At 39.4% G+C, this 13,608-nt stretch overlaps 1 protein-coding gene across 3 annotated transcripts in view; it reads right to left on the bottom strand.

Moving 5' to 3' along the window:
- Positions 1-13,608, bottom strand: part of AKAP6 (A-kinase anchoring protein 6) — a 450,197-nt gene that overhangs the window by 38,366 nt on the left and 398,223 nt on the right. For all 3 annotated transcript variants that reach the window (XM_084791783.1, XM_084791781.1, XM_084791782.1), the window contains one exon: positions 3,775-3,990. In XM_084791783.1, the coding sequence (XP_084647909.1) occupies positions 3,775-3,990 (216 nt within the window). The remainder of the gene's footprint in view (positions 1-3,774; positions 3,991-13,608) is intronic.

Here is a 13,608-nt window from a genome sequence, read left to right on the forward strand (position 1 = left end):
CTATATTTATCCTTTTATACATTCGATCTTTAGATTATTCACTCTACCATAATTGAAACTTTTGTGGTTTCTGATAGACCTCCTTCCATTTTCCCTGGTCCCCTGCCCCTGTAACCACTTTTCTGCTCTGCTGTTACTTTAAGATTCCACATGCAAATCAAATTGTCTATTATTTTTCTTTTGCTGTCCACTTACTTAACGTCATGGGATGCCATCTAGATTTGTTTACGTTGCTGTAAATGTCAGAATGTTCCTATAAAGAATAGATTTGAACATCCCAATATTCTTTGATTCATTCACCAGAGACTCATTCATCAGTTTCCATCCTGTGGTTCTGGTGGAAACTGTGGTGAAGAACATGGACATACAGGCATGTTAATGAGGAGATGGCACATGCCCAGAACAGGAGTTGTTGGCTTATATAGTAACTATATTTTCAAATGCTTTGAGAATGTCCATATCATTTCCCACAGGTGCAGCCACCAGTTTTCCCACCAGTGGTGAGCAGAGTCAGCTTTTGTCGGTGCCATCTCGACTTTTTGACAAGACTTGGACTGTGAAGGTATTATGTCTTTTTATTTCACAATTCCATTCATGTGTTCTGTCCACACTGAATTTCTGGCCTACCAGTTATTGAGACAAGATGGTGGAATCCCTGTCCAATACTCTGCTTTTCTTTTCTCTTCACAGGAATATAGATTTTCTGTGTGGTGGATTTGTAAGATGGCCTAGACATCTAGACATGTCCTCTTACAGTAAATTGGAACTCCCATTGTAAAGACTGACATCCTTTATACATTGTGGGGTTTTTTTGTTCTGAAGTCAACTTTGTTTAATATTAATATACTCACTCTACCACTACTGGGTAGGCAATGTATGGTTGAGTTTACCCGATTTAGCAATTACATTCTTTTAAGTAGTTTTCTGTCAGTTTCATTCACAAAGACTATTGATGTAGCCACTTTAAATCTTCAGCTTGCCTTTTTAAAAAAAAAAAAAAAAACCTTAGTACGTCTGTTTCTTATTTTCTTCTTCTTCTTTAAGTGGGGATCTAAAAATTGATGCTGCTTCATTGCCTTTTGTGTCTTACTCTAGCTTTTTTGTTGTTGTTGTATTTTTTAAGGTGTAACCGCCACATACACATTTGATCTTATCATAGCCTCCCTTTAAAGGATGTTCTAGTACCTCACATAAAATAAAAAGAGCACAAAGCATCGTGGCGTTTCTGCTTCCCGGCCTTTGTGATGCTGTTGTTGTACGTTCTATCCTCCGTGCTATAAATCCTACCATGTGCTGCTATTATCTTGATTTAAACAGTCTATTAACACTTAAAGAGATTGAAATAATAGGGAAAGTGCTTCTCATTTGCTCACAGTTATCATTTCCGTGGTCTTTATCCCTTTGTGCATATCCAGGCTTCTCTTGGATGTAAGTTTTGTTTGGTTGATGGCCTTCCCTTCACATTTCCAGTAGTCTAGGTGTGAGGGCGATGGGTGCCTTTGCTATAGATATTTCGAAACTGTAGCTCTTGCCCTTTCTGAATGCCATTTGCTCCGTGAAGGAAACTCTGGGCTATTTTCTCACATTGCTGCTTCACTTTCCTCTCCACCTTTTCCGTCTCCTGATTTCCATTGTTTTTGACAAAAAAGCTGGCAGTCACTCTTTGTAAAAAAACTATCTCTCATCCCTCCTCCAGCCGCTGTGAAGGTGCTGCTGGGTCTTATCGATTTGACCATGTCTACAACAGCTACATCCTGTTGCACCACCAAACACCTGACAGAAGCAACTTAAGGAAAAGAGGGCTTATTTTGGTTCATGGTTTGAGCACAGCCCGAGAAGGCAGACATGTCATGGAGGTAGGAGCTTGTGGTGATCACATTGTGTCCAAAGTCAAAAAGCAAAGAGCCATGCTAATGCTCTTTTATGCAGTCCAGGACCCGAGCCCAGGGAGTGGTGCCTCCCACAGTGGGTGTGTCTTCTCACTTCAGTCAACCTAAGCGAGACAACTTTCTGTAAGTATGCCCAGAGTCCCATCTCCCAGGTGGATTTAGATCCCATCCACTTCACAACTGAGATGTCCCATCACAGTTAGTGACATTTCCTAATGTGACTGAACAGAAAGGGGACTATTTCTAGCTTCATAGAAGTGCCACAAATTGTACTCTTTGATCTTTTCAGCATCCTCCTCCTGCAGGAGACCTCAGAAGATACCTCTGTTAGCTGGGAAGCTTCCTGCCTGTGGAGTTCTCTGTTCTCTGGCATCCTAAAGACTTACAGCAAATTAGCCATATTGGTTTCCCCAGATTGCATGTGGAAGCTAGAGGTTTCCCAGAATGGAGAAAATAGACCAAGGAGTCTGGGAAAGCCTTATTACACAAGAAAAGGTTAAAAGTTAGCTTTGTGTGTTCTCATGAAGGTAAAATACTCTTACAGAAATAAAATAATTCCTAAAGCATGACTCTCAGAAGTACAATTATTCTTTTGCAAAAAGATGAAAACTTAGATTAACTATAGAAATGGTACATAGTTATACCAATGCATGTGCTTACTTACTCAGCAAATATTTGCCAAGGGCCCATGTATGCAAACTATATTGCAAGTTTTGGAAATATAGCAGTAGAAAGCTCTATGCACAATCAGGAAATGAGAGGGGCAGAGGTGTATGATGAACAAGTAAAGAGGCCACTTGCAGACCTTCCAGTCTTGGCAAAGATCACTACCTGCATTACTGAAATACTGTGTGATCATAAAAGCAACTTATCCTCCTCGCTCAACAACAGAGACCCAAAGCAGAGAACACCCCCCAATAAAACAATCCCGTGTTCATTGCACTGTTAACCTCAATCCACTCTCCACTTTTCTAGAAAGTAAATCCAATGGCCTTGTTAAGACTAGAATATGTATTTCTATGTAGAAACTATGATTATATATAAATATACATGCACGCACACACATATGTATATATGTATGTATATATATGTGTATATATGTAGATATAGTCACCCAACTCTATACATGAATTTCATGTATGTAAGTCAAATGTGAAAATTGGCCCTATAACTACTAGACACTAATGTCAAGGTCATTTCAGGAATATCCTCTTTCCAATAATTTCCAATTTATTTCACTAAAGAATATGAAGGCTTTCAGAGAAAGTGTGTATTCTATATTATAAGATGGCAACTTTTACTCTTATATGTTTCTTTCTCCTAGTAATTACTTCAAGCTGCACTCTCAAATCTGGCAAATTGTTAATGGGAATTGCTACCCCCTACTATGAACACTGCATTAAACTCTATGAAGAAGCTTGACAGTTCTCAGTAATCTATCAGAAGACACTTGAAGCAGGACCAATGGGGACAGGTGCACACGTGGTGTTATTTCCTCATTAAAGGGAAAGATAAACAATAGATATTCAGCAATAAATAAAAACACAGCACACGCCGCTCCATGCACTCAGAGTATGAAGCTATCTCCTAGCAAAATATCCACGGAGCATTGTGTGCTTGGTGAATATGTTTGGTGAAGGAATACATGAAAGAATTAATAACCTTAATGGTAAGGCTAACCACAATATATAATTTTTTTTAAGACAATGAGATACGCTAAAATGCATGTCAGTAAAGTGAGTAGCTGTGTTACGGTGGGTGGAGTTTTGGTTAGTGGATAGTTATGCCTCTAGTTTGCATGGAAACTTTATCATGGACATATTGCCCAAGCACAGGGTTGTGTTTGTCAATAAGAGGGCTGATCCTGCTGGGAGAAGACACTCACAGATTCGTTTCCCATCTTCTTTTGTAACCGCGTTTGCCACTGGACAGCTTGCATGACGATGGCCTCCCACCGTCTCTCAAGGTTTACAATGATCAGCTGCATGGGCTGGTGGTCTGCATTCAGATTGCAGGTGTCCCGGTCATCCAGAAGGTGCTGGCACAACCTCAGAACGGAGGCCACTCCGCGACGCCGCTGCTTGATCTCATGGCAGAGGGACTGCAATACAGAAAAAGACCAGTCTGTGTGTGTGTGTGGCGGGGGGGGATGGAATTACTTCTGTCATAATTTCATATTTTAGGGATATGCTCAGCTTGGAACAGTAGGACAAGGAAAAGAGACCTACAGTTTCCTTGAGATTGGAAGCCTGCTATACATAGTTGATGAATGTTAGGAATCTTAGGGGGTCTCTGTTTCCTCTCTCCCTTTCCACTGATTTATTTTTCCAGAATGGAAGATCTTGTCTGGACACCTCAATATTAACAATTTCTCACATGGTTAAAAAAAATCACTTAGGTCATATGAATTCCAGTCAAGCAAACTCAAAGGTATTGGTTCAAGGTCAAAAAAACCCACAATAACAAATAGAAAATCTTCCCCTACAATGTAATTGTTCTTATAAGTTTATACCTAGATTCTCTGGAGAGAAAAAGTTCAGTATTTTATTGGCAAAAAATAAGTAATATTTCAAAGAATTTTCGTATATAAACTCTATTATCTAAAAAAAAAATTATGTGCAATGTTTCTCTTCCAATGCTTGGTTAACAAAGCAATACTTGCCCGAAAACAGATATCAAGATACTAGATATTACTGCACAATTTTCTGGTTGCTCCATTTCTTTTAATAGACACTCACACTATTTAAAATGGATATGCACGCATCAAAATAGCATTTTGCTCCCCCCCCCCAGAAGCATTTGTATTGCTGCACTGACCCTAAGCCGAACGATTGAAGCAAAAGAGTGGGTACACATGTCTAAAAATATTATATCCTTTCCTTGCCTACGGATAGTGTATAAGCGATATTCTAATTCTCACCCTTCAGGAGGAATGATGATTATACCCACAAACATCACTGCATTACTAATCTCCTTCTACTGCCACAATTGGACTGTTCTAACAGTTAACAGATTGCTTATTAATCAACAAGGGTAAACAAGACAATGCAATTTCATTTAGTGTGAGGGTTTTAATGCCTGAAAGTATTTGTGCTTAAAATGTTAATCTAGATAAGGCTTCATTAGGAGAAGTCTTAAAATGATTAAGTGCTGTTCACTGAATTGTGCACGGAGCAGGAGTAGTCGATCAGCAGGTGGACATTTCATACAGATGTTCCACTTACTGATATAATGCATGTTATATCCATTTAAATGACCCTAACTCAGTAATAGCTGGAATTCTATTATTTCTGTAATGAGAGAACCTGTACCTTTAATATTTCTGAATTTTAAATAAGGTGAATGACAAATTCCCAAACCTCTATTTATGGCAAAATATGACTAGGAATTTTATTATTCACATCTTACCAGTGCAGCTGTTTCAGTTGGGTTTTCTGAACTAACCCTTATTTATTTTCCTAGTGTTCATTACTATTTTCCTATATAACTCCTGATACCACCCTGAGCCTGACAAATTCCTTCACTGAGGCTATTCACCAGTTCAGTGCTGAGGAGAGGAAACCCTCTAGACAAGCAAAGATAAACTTGGAGCCTGGTAAAGCAATAATACTGTGACCATTTACTACAGCAGCTCTCCCAACTACATCCTCAACACCCCAAACCCACCCCACAATGAGAGAGAGAGAGAGAGAGAGAGAGAGAGAGAGAGAGAGAGAGAGAGAGAGGAGAAGAAGGAGAAGAAGAAGAGGGAAGAGGAGGAGGAAAAGGAGGAAGACAGGGGAGGAGAGGGGACAGGAGGGGAGGGGAGGGGACAGGAGGGGAGAGCCAAGCACACACTTCAACTTATTCTCTTAATCTACAACTGTTAAGGCATCCACATGATGAAGTCCGCCTCATATCTACCAAATTTTGTTCCAGTGTTGAATAATGCAAGAAAATAGTATGGTTATGGCCAATTTAAATTGGTTCAAATGAGACCTACAGATGTGAGGATTGATGATATGGGTTTATGATCTGTGGTTAAGATGCTAAAAGAAAAGGGCTAAAAAAAAATCAGGAGATTTTTAAAAATTAAATTAGATCCTGCAAACTTCTAAAGTAAAGTAGAATAATATAAATAAATACAATAAACTGCAGATCTATAAACCAACAAAAAGCCTCAAAGTTCTCAGCTCATGCAAGAAATCACAATGAATGGCACAGGAAGAATGAGCAGCATGAGCTCAGGCCACATTTGCAAAGCAGCTCATACGCCTTCATTCACTCATGGAGTCCTCGCATAGGGCATTTGAGGCTATGATGAGTTTTCATAAGGATTATTGGCCATGATGTTTTGAAAGAGTCAAAAAATGTTGAATACCTACATAGCCATAGAATCTACATCTTAACAAAGCAAGTCAGTATAAACACCGTACCTTCAAAACTACAAAAGGAAAGATGAGGAGTCAGGTCAAAGCCCTTGCTTTGCAAGAATGAAAAACTGAGTTCAAATCCCTACCACCCAGTTAAAAGTCAGGCATGGCTACGCACACCTGTAACCCCCTCCCTTCCCACACTGGAAGGTAGAGATAGGTAGTTCCTGAAAGCTCACTTACCAGCCAGCCTAGCTGAAGCTGCATTTGGGTGCAGAGAGACCCTGTCCCAAGGAATTAAGCCAAAAATAAAGACCTGATGACCTCTTCTGGCCACATGTGCAAACATATGAGTGCATATGCCCTTATGCTGATGTGCACTAACTATACACACACAATGTAACCCACATACAAATAATTTTATAAAATCTAAACTGCAAAAGCAGGTACCATTAACATTTACTACCTGAGTTTTGCATCCTCACAATTCTGTAGTTTTCACTTTAAATATCTAAAGGGTTTAGTCTACATTCTAGATTAAAATTTTTCCCATGTGAACTGTTCAAAAGAGAAGAAAACTAGAGAAATTTTGTACATAACACTTTTTCAATATTCTTTTATACCTAGATATAGTTGATAACATTCTCCTACATAAATGTGTTTCCCTGACAACCATCAGAATGTATTTATTTATAATCACACATACCAAATAAAATCAGTACTTTGCTGGCAACAGTTCTTAGAATCAGTATTCTACATTATTTTTTATAATAAACTGAGATGCACATTCTCCATATGTACTGAGAAATGTTAAAAATAGATAATGGGAACAAATGATTATTATTATCTTTTGCCTTGGGTTTTAGAGAAACAATCCTTAAAAACAGAAACTGCAGCTGAGTAGGTAAGGCACAGAACAAGACGAGCACCCTTCCATGACCTCCTCAGGTCTGTACTGTGTCGTCCACTTGTTGAGCCTTCTTTCGGTAATGGAGGATTGCACACTGGGCAAGTTGCTGCTCCTTCCCTCAGAAGCTAAGAGTCTAGTACAGCACCGTGTGTGTGTGTGTGTGTGTGTGTGTGTGTGTGTGTGTGTGTGTGTGTGTGTGTGTGTGCATGCGCATGGGTGGGAGAGAGAAAGAGAGAGAGAGAGAGAGAGAGAGAGAGAGAGAGAGACAGACAGACAGACAGACAGACAGACAGACAGAGACAGAGACAGAGAGACAGAGACCGAGAAAGACAGACAGAGAGACAGAGACAGAGAGAGACAGAGACAGAGAAAGACAGACAGAGAGAGAGAGAAAAAAAACAGAGACAGAGACAGAGACTAACTTAACTGAACTAGGTGCAAGCACATTGCTTACTGGGAGTTCATACATCTTTAAGGAAATGGCAGTGGTCCAGGATGAGTGATGGTAGTTATAAGGGTAGAGAGCCTAGAGGCATGTTAAGGTGGAACACAAACAAGATAATAAGGAGCGTTTACTGTGTTGGGGGAAATCAAGCAGTGAAGTAACAGGCGGGAAGCTGCTTTTCTTCTGAATCTATGAACTGCCAATCTGATTTTCAAGTCACCGATGGCAGGACACAAGATTTGTGGAGGGAAATGTTTGGTTTTGTACATCTGAGTTAATCAGCTTTTTGATGTTTCACCCATTCATATTAGTGAGTCAAATATGATGTTAAGAAACTTCTCTTTTTCTTTAGTGGTCCTGAGAATTCTCCCAGAGCCTCACAGGTGGGGAGCGAGCATTCTACCACTGTCCACCAAGCCCGAAGGCACATCTTTCATTGGCTTCTGACTCTTTGAAGAGAAGAGCTGCAATGCCAATGCTTCGTCCATCACCATGCTAAACGGTTGCTTAAATAAAAACACAGTACATAAAAAATAACATTCACTTGTATGCACCCGTTCTTGTTGTCAAACAAGTATTCTCTACCCCACAAAATGCAAATGAGTGAAGGCAAATATACAATAAATAAAAGAACAAGCATAATTATTACAAGGAACTATGATGCTAGAAACATATCCTAAATAAAGAAATAAGAGAAAGGAGAAGAAAAATAGTTTTAAAATACCCAAACTAAGTATGTGTTGAACACAGAGAAGCAAATCCATCTGGAGAAATTCTAAAGCGTTTGATCTTCAGTATGTCTCATGTAATTTATTTTGTTCCACATGGTAACTGTATTGGGTAGGTCAATATGAGCTACATATTGCAGTGCTAGATCATCTGTTAAAATGAAGAGAGTTATGAAGCAATGATCCTTATATGTATGTTTTGCACGTGACAAACTCAGTGCTGAGGAAGTAGTCTGCACGTGTGACATTTGGCTGCCTTCAACCTAGTGTGAAAGAAACCACAGAATGAAAAAAAAAAGAACAGCAACACACAGGTACATTCTACTTTAGATACCATCAGCAGAGCAGACCTCTTTCTGACAGTTTCCTGTACTTCTGCCTATGTTACTTTTTTTATTTTTTTTTCTTTACATTTTACCATTTTGACTTCATGGAGTACTGATTTTGTGATATGTAGTATTGTTTCTCCAAGAACAGAGGTCTTCAGAGTGTGATTTCCAGATCGAAAAGTCTTTGTATCACCCGGGGAACTGCAGATTCATCCCAGTCACCCGGTGTATGCATGGAATCCCAGATAGTCAGGAGGCTGGGGCAAGGGCTGTTACGTTTCGGGTCAGCCCAAAATAAATAATAACTTCCAGGCCAGCTGGGACTACAGGGCTAGGTAGTGTTTCTAGGAAAGAAATAAAACAAAGCTAGTCGGCGTATTCTCTGCTATAGCTTGCAGCTTTATGAATTGGGGAATCTGGGGCGAGGCCCAGTTAGCCACGGCTTACCAAACCCTTACAAGCAATGTCATCCTGAAGTTTGAAAACACTATTACACACAAAGCAGATTAACACTTGCAAATGAGAGAGTCCACTTGGGTAGATTATTTTTAGATGCATAAAAATCCAAGTCCTAAATTCTAATTTAAACCAACAGTGTTGGTGTCTCTGCTGTATTAGATGCTTTAACTGCTTCGTTCTAGATAATAATCAGGGAAGAAAGTTTGGCAAAGGCCACGTGGGTGATATATATTACAGCAGTAAGCACTCAGTGGGTATCAGTTATAGACAAAATATTGTACTGTCCATCACAGGCTTAACATTGGCGAGTGACAGGCATATAACAAGACGACATACCTCTTAGGAGCTTACAATGTGGCTGATTCCTCAGCGGGAGAGATGTACATACAAAGCAAAGCTTTCTGGTAAGACCTCATCCACCAAGATGTGGTGAGTTTAAGGAATTTGAGGGCATGCTTTTTGTACATGCCTATGTGCCAGGACTCAAAGGCTGCATTATCACTCAAAGCTGGCACTTGGCCTGGGGGACAGTGAAGGTCATCACCAGCTGGAAGAGACCCACTAGGATTTACAGAACTAGAATGAGGCTTCTGAAGGTTGAAAAGTGAAGGAGAGGACAGAGATCATAGAAGAAAAGTGGAAAATTTGGCCACGGTTTTGAAAATCTAGGAGTTAATGTACTGTATTGTTATAATAATGACTAAATTTTCCGTCTATCTACCCACCCAATGAACTTCTGGAGTGCCTCCTGCATGCCAAGTGCTCTTCTCAGTAATAAATACAGCAGTATACAACGTACACACTTTTTTCCCATAAAGTTTATGTTCTAATTTGTCTATGTATGATGTAAGAGACTGAAAATACAAGTAATAACATGCAAAATTATCAAATAATAAAACCACACAATATTATCATTTCTAGTCCCATCTATTTGTCCACAAATTTCGGGATTTCCTTGTTTTTAATAGCTGAGTAGTATTCCACAGTGTAAATGTACCACAGTTTCTTTATCCATTCTTCAACTGAGGGACACTTAGGCTGTTTCCAGGTTCTGGCTATTATGAATAAGGCTGCTATGAACATGGTTGAGTATATGTCCTTGTTGTGTGGTGGAGCATTTTCTGGGTATATTCCGAGGAGTGGAAAAGCTGGGTCTTGAGGAAGCCCTATTCCCATTTATCTGAGAAAGCACCAGATAGATTTCCAAAGTGGTTGTACAAGTTTGCATTCTTACCAGCAATGAAGAAGTGTTCATCTTTCTCCACATTCTTGCAGGCATGTGGTGTCACTTGAATTTTAGAAAGACTTACGTGGTGTATATTCACTTATAATTGGGCACTAGCCCAAAAGGCATGCCCCACAAAAGTCTTCAGTTACCAGGAGATTGGGATAGATGTGAGGACATCCTACTGAGACTTTAGGTAAGAGAAATATAGGAGATAGGGAAATAGAAGGCCCCAGAAGGTCCTAGAAACCTACAAAAAAACATTGTGATGGATGGATCAGGGCCCAGGGGTGTCTGCTCAAACTATTGCACTAACCAAGGACAATACAATTGTAAACGTCGAACTCCCACTCTTATCTACCCAATGGACAGGACATTTTCCACACTTATGTAGAGAGCGGGGACTGACTCTGACATGAACTCTGGTGCTCCATATTTGACCACCTCCCCTTGGTGGTGAGGCCTGATGGCACTCAAAGAAAGAATAAGCAGGCTACCAAGATGAGACTTGATAGCCTATGATCATATAATGGGGGAGGAGGTCCCCGTCTGTCTTAGACCTAGGGGAGGGGAATAGGATGAAAGCGGGAGGCAGGGAGGAATGGGAGGATACAAGTGATGGGATAACAATTGAGTTGTAACCTGAATAAATTAATAAAATTAATATTAATTAAAAAATAAAGATACTTTAATTTTTTTAAAAAGCCGTACAATAAAATATGTGATGCTTTAGAGGGGATCATCAGTAAAGGTTCTCTGAGGAGATGGCATCCTACAGTAGGTTCAGATATAAAAGCAAAATGTAATTTAATGTTCTGATGTTGCAAGCCTTGAGATAATGCTTAAATCGAGGATAATTTATACCATAACAGGCCTAACTTGGTGGCTGGTAAGATGGCTTAACAGCTCAAAGCAGCTCCCATACAAGCCTGATGACTTGGGTTAAACTCTGGAACCCTTGATGAAAGTTGAGAACCCACTCCCGACGTTATCCTTTGACATTCATGTCACACTCCCACATTTCACAGACATACACTAACAATGATGAATACAAACACTAAAAAGTTTATTTTGTGATTACGTAGACAGCTTACAGTTTGGGAACTTATTATTATTATACAACCCTGGGTCAGTGAAGGACCAATCCACTTAGAAATGCCAGGTTAGGACAGTTTGCTTTTTAAACAGTTTTCTAGGGTAGAGTTATTAATACAGACCTATAATCCTCATTCAACAAATTAGATATTTTTTTCTAGGATAAAAATAATGCAGGCCAATTTTAAGATAGGCCTCCTACTTCTAGAAACATAATAAAATATGAACAGAAAAGAATACAGAGAACCCTGGATCTTAGAGAAAAGTTGAGACAAATGTGGAAAATGGAGACTATTCATTAAATTATTGTAATGACACAGTTCTTATGTGGCTTATGAAACTGTCACATACAACACTAATAGCATTAGTAGAAAAATGGGAGATCTGACTTACAGGTGACAATCACATACTACACCAAATAATCCTGTTGATCATATGACTCTAATAAATATAAAAGGCAATGGCATATTCTATTCAACTATTTTTACCTATAGTCACTTGAATATAAAATAGTATTCATTGGTATTGCTCATCAATTGTTTGAGTACTATGCTTTACAGGATTTTGTAGGTTATTTCCCCTAATCTCATATATCAATGACTAATATTTTATGTGCATTTTTAACCTCTGTCCTTCTGTCTCTCCCTCTCTCTTCTCTCTCTTTCTCTCTCTCCTCTCTGCTCTCTCCTCTCTCCTTTTTCTGATTCTGTCTCTGTCTCTCCTTCTCTCTCCTCTCTTTCTCTCTTCTCTCTCTATCTCTCTATCTCTCTGTCTCTGTCTCTCTCTGTCTCTTCTGGTCTCTGTCTGTCTGTGTGTGTCTCTCTCTCTGTTTCTCTCTTTATCTCTCTCTGTCTCTCTCTCTCTGTGTTTGTGTGTGTGTGTCTGTGTGTGTTTGTGTGTGTGTGTGTCTATGCGTATACTACTGTGTGTACATGGAGGTCTAAGGACAACTTGCTGGAGTCGGTTTTTCCTTCCACCATGTTTGTTCAAGGGATTGTACTCAGATCAGCAGGCTTGACAATAACCACCTTTCCTGTGGTAGGTGGAACTGAAAACTGATTCAGGAAAAACACTGATATGTAAGAAGAAAGCTTGTAAGGGCTCTACATTAGCTCATAAGATATCTATATTTCCAAAGTGTCCTTCTCTAGATTTTTTTCGATTTTTTAAAATTTTTATTTAAGTAATTTATTCAGATTACACCTCAGTTGTTATCCCCTCACTTCTATCCCCCCATTCTCCCTCCCTCGTTCTTTCATCCTATTCCCCTCCCCTAGGTCTGTGACAGAAGGGAACCTCCTCCCCTACAATATGATCACAGCCTATCAGGTCTCTTCCTGGTAGTCTGCTTATTCTTCCTCTGAGTGTCACCAGATATCCCAAGCAAGGGGAAGTGGTCAAATAGGGGGCACGAGAGTTCATGCTGAAGTCAGTCCTGCTCTTCACACAATTGTGGAGAATGTGGTGTCCATTGACTAGATCTGGATAGGGGTTCTAGCTTTACTGTATGCATTGTCCTTTGTTGATCTTACCTAAAGCAATTTACAGATTCAATGCAATCCCTATCAAAATACCTACACAATTTTAAAAAGACATTGAAAGATCAATTCTCAATTTCATATGGAAAAACAAAACAAAACAAAAAACAGAATAGATAAAAAACAACCCTGTACAATAAAAGATCCTCTGGAGGAAACTCCATACCCCATCTCAAGATGTACTATATAGCAACAATAATTTAAACAGCATGGAACTGGCACAACAACAGGCTGGTTGATCAATGGAATCGAATCAAAGGCCCAGAAATGAATCCACACACATACGGTCACTTGATTTTTGACAAAGAAGCCAAATCCATTCAATGGAAAAAGGATAGCATCTTCAGCAAATGGTGCTGACTGGATTTCTATATGTAGAAAGATGTAAGTAGATCCATATTTATCACCATGCACAAAACTCAAGTCCAAGTGGATTTAAAAACCTCAACATAAAACCAGAGACACTAAATCTGTTAGAAAAAAAGTGGGGAAGAGTCTGGAACTCATTGGCACAGAAGACAACTTCCTGAACAAAACTCCAGCAGCCCAGGCTCTAAAGTCAACAGTTAATAAATAGGACCTCATGAGGCTGAGAAGCTTCTGTAAAGGCAGAAGACACTGTTGACAAAACAAAGTAA

This window comes from Acomys minous, assembly GCF_964271855.1.
Source record: "Acomys minous genome assembly, chromosome: 8".
NCBI lineage: Eukaryota > Metazoa > Chordata > Mammalia > Rodentia > Muridae > Acomys > Acomys minous.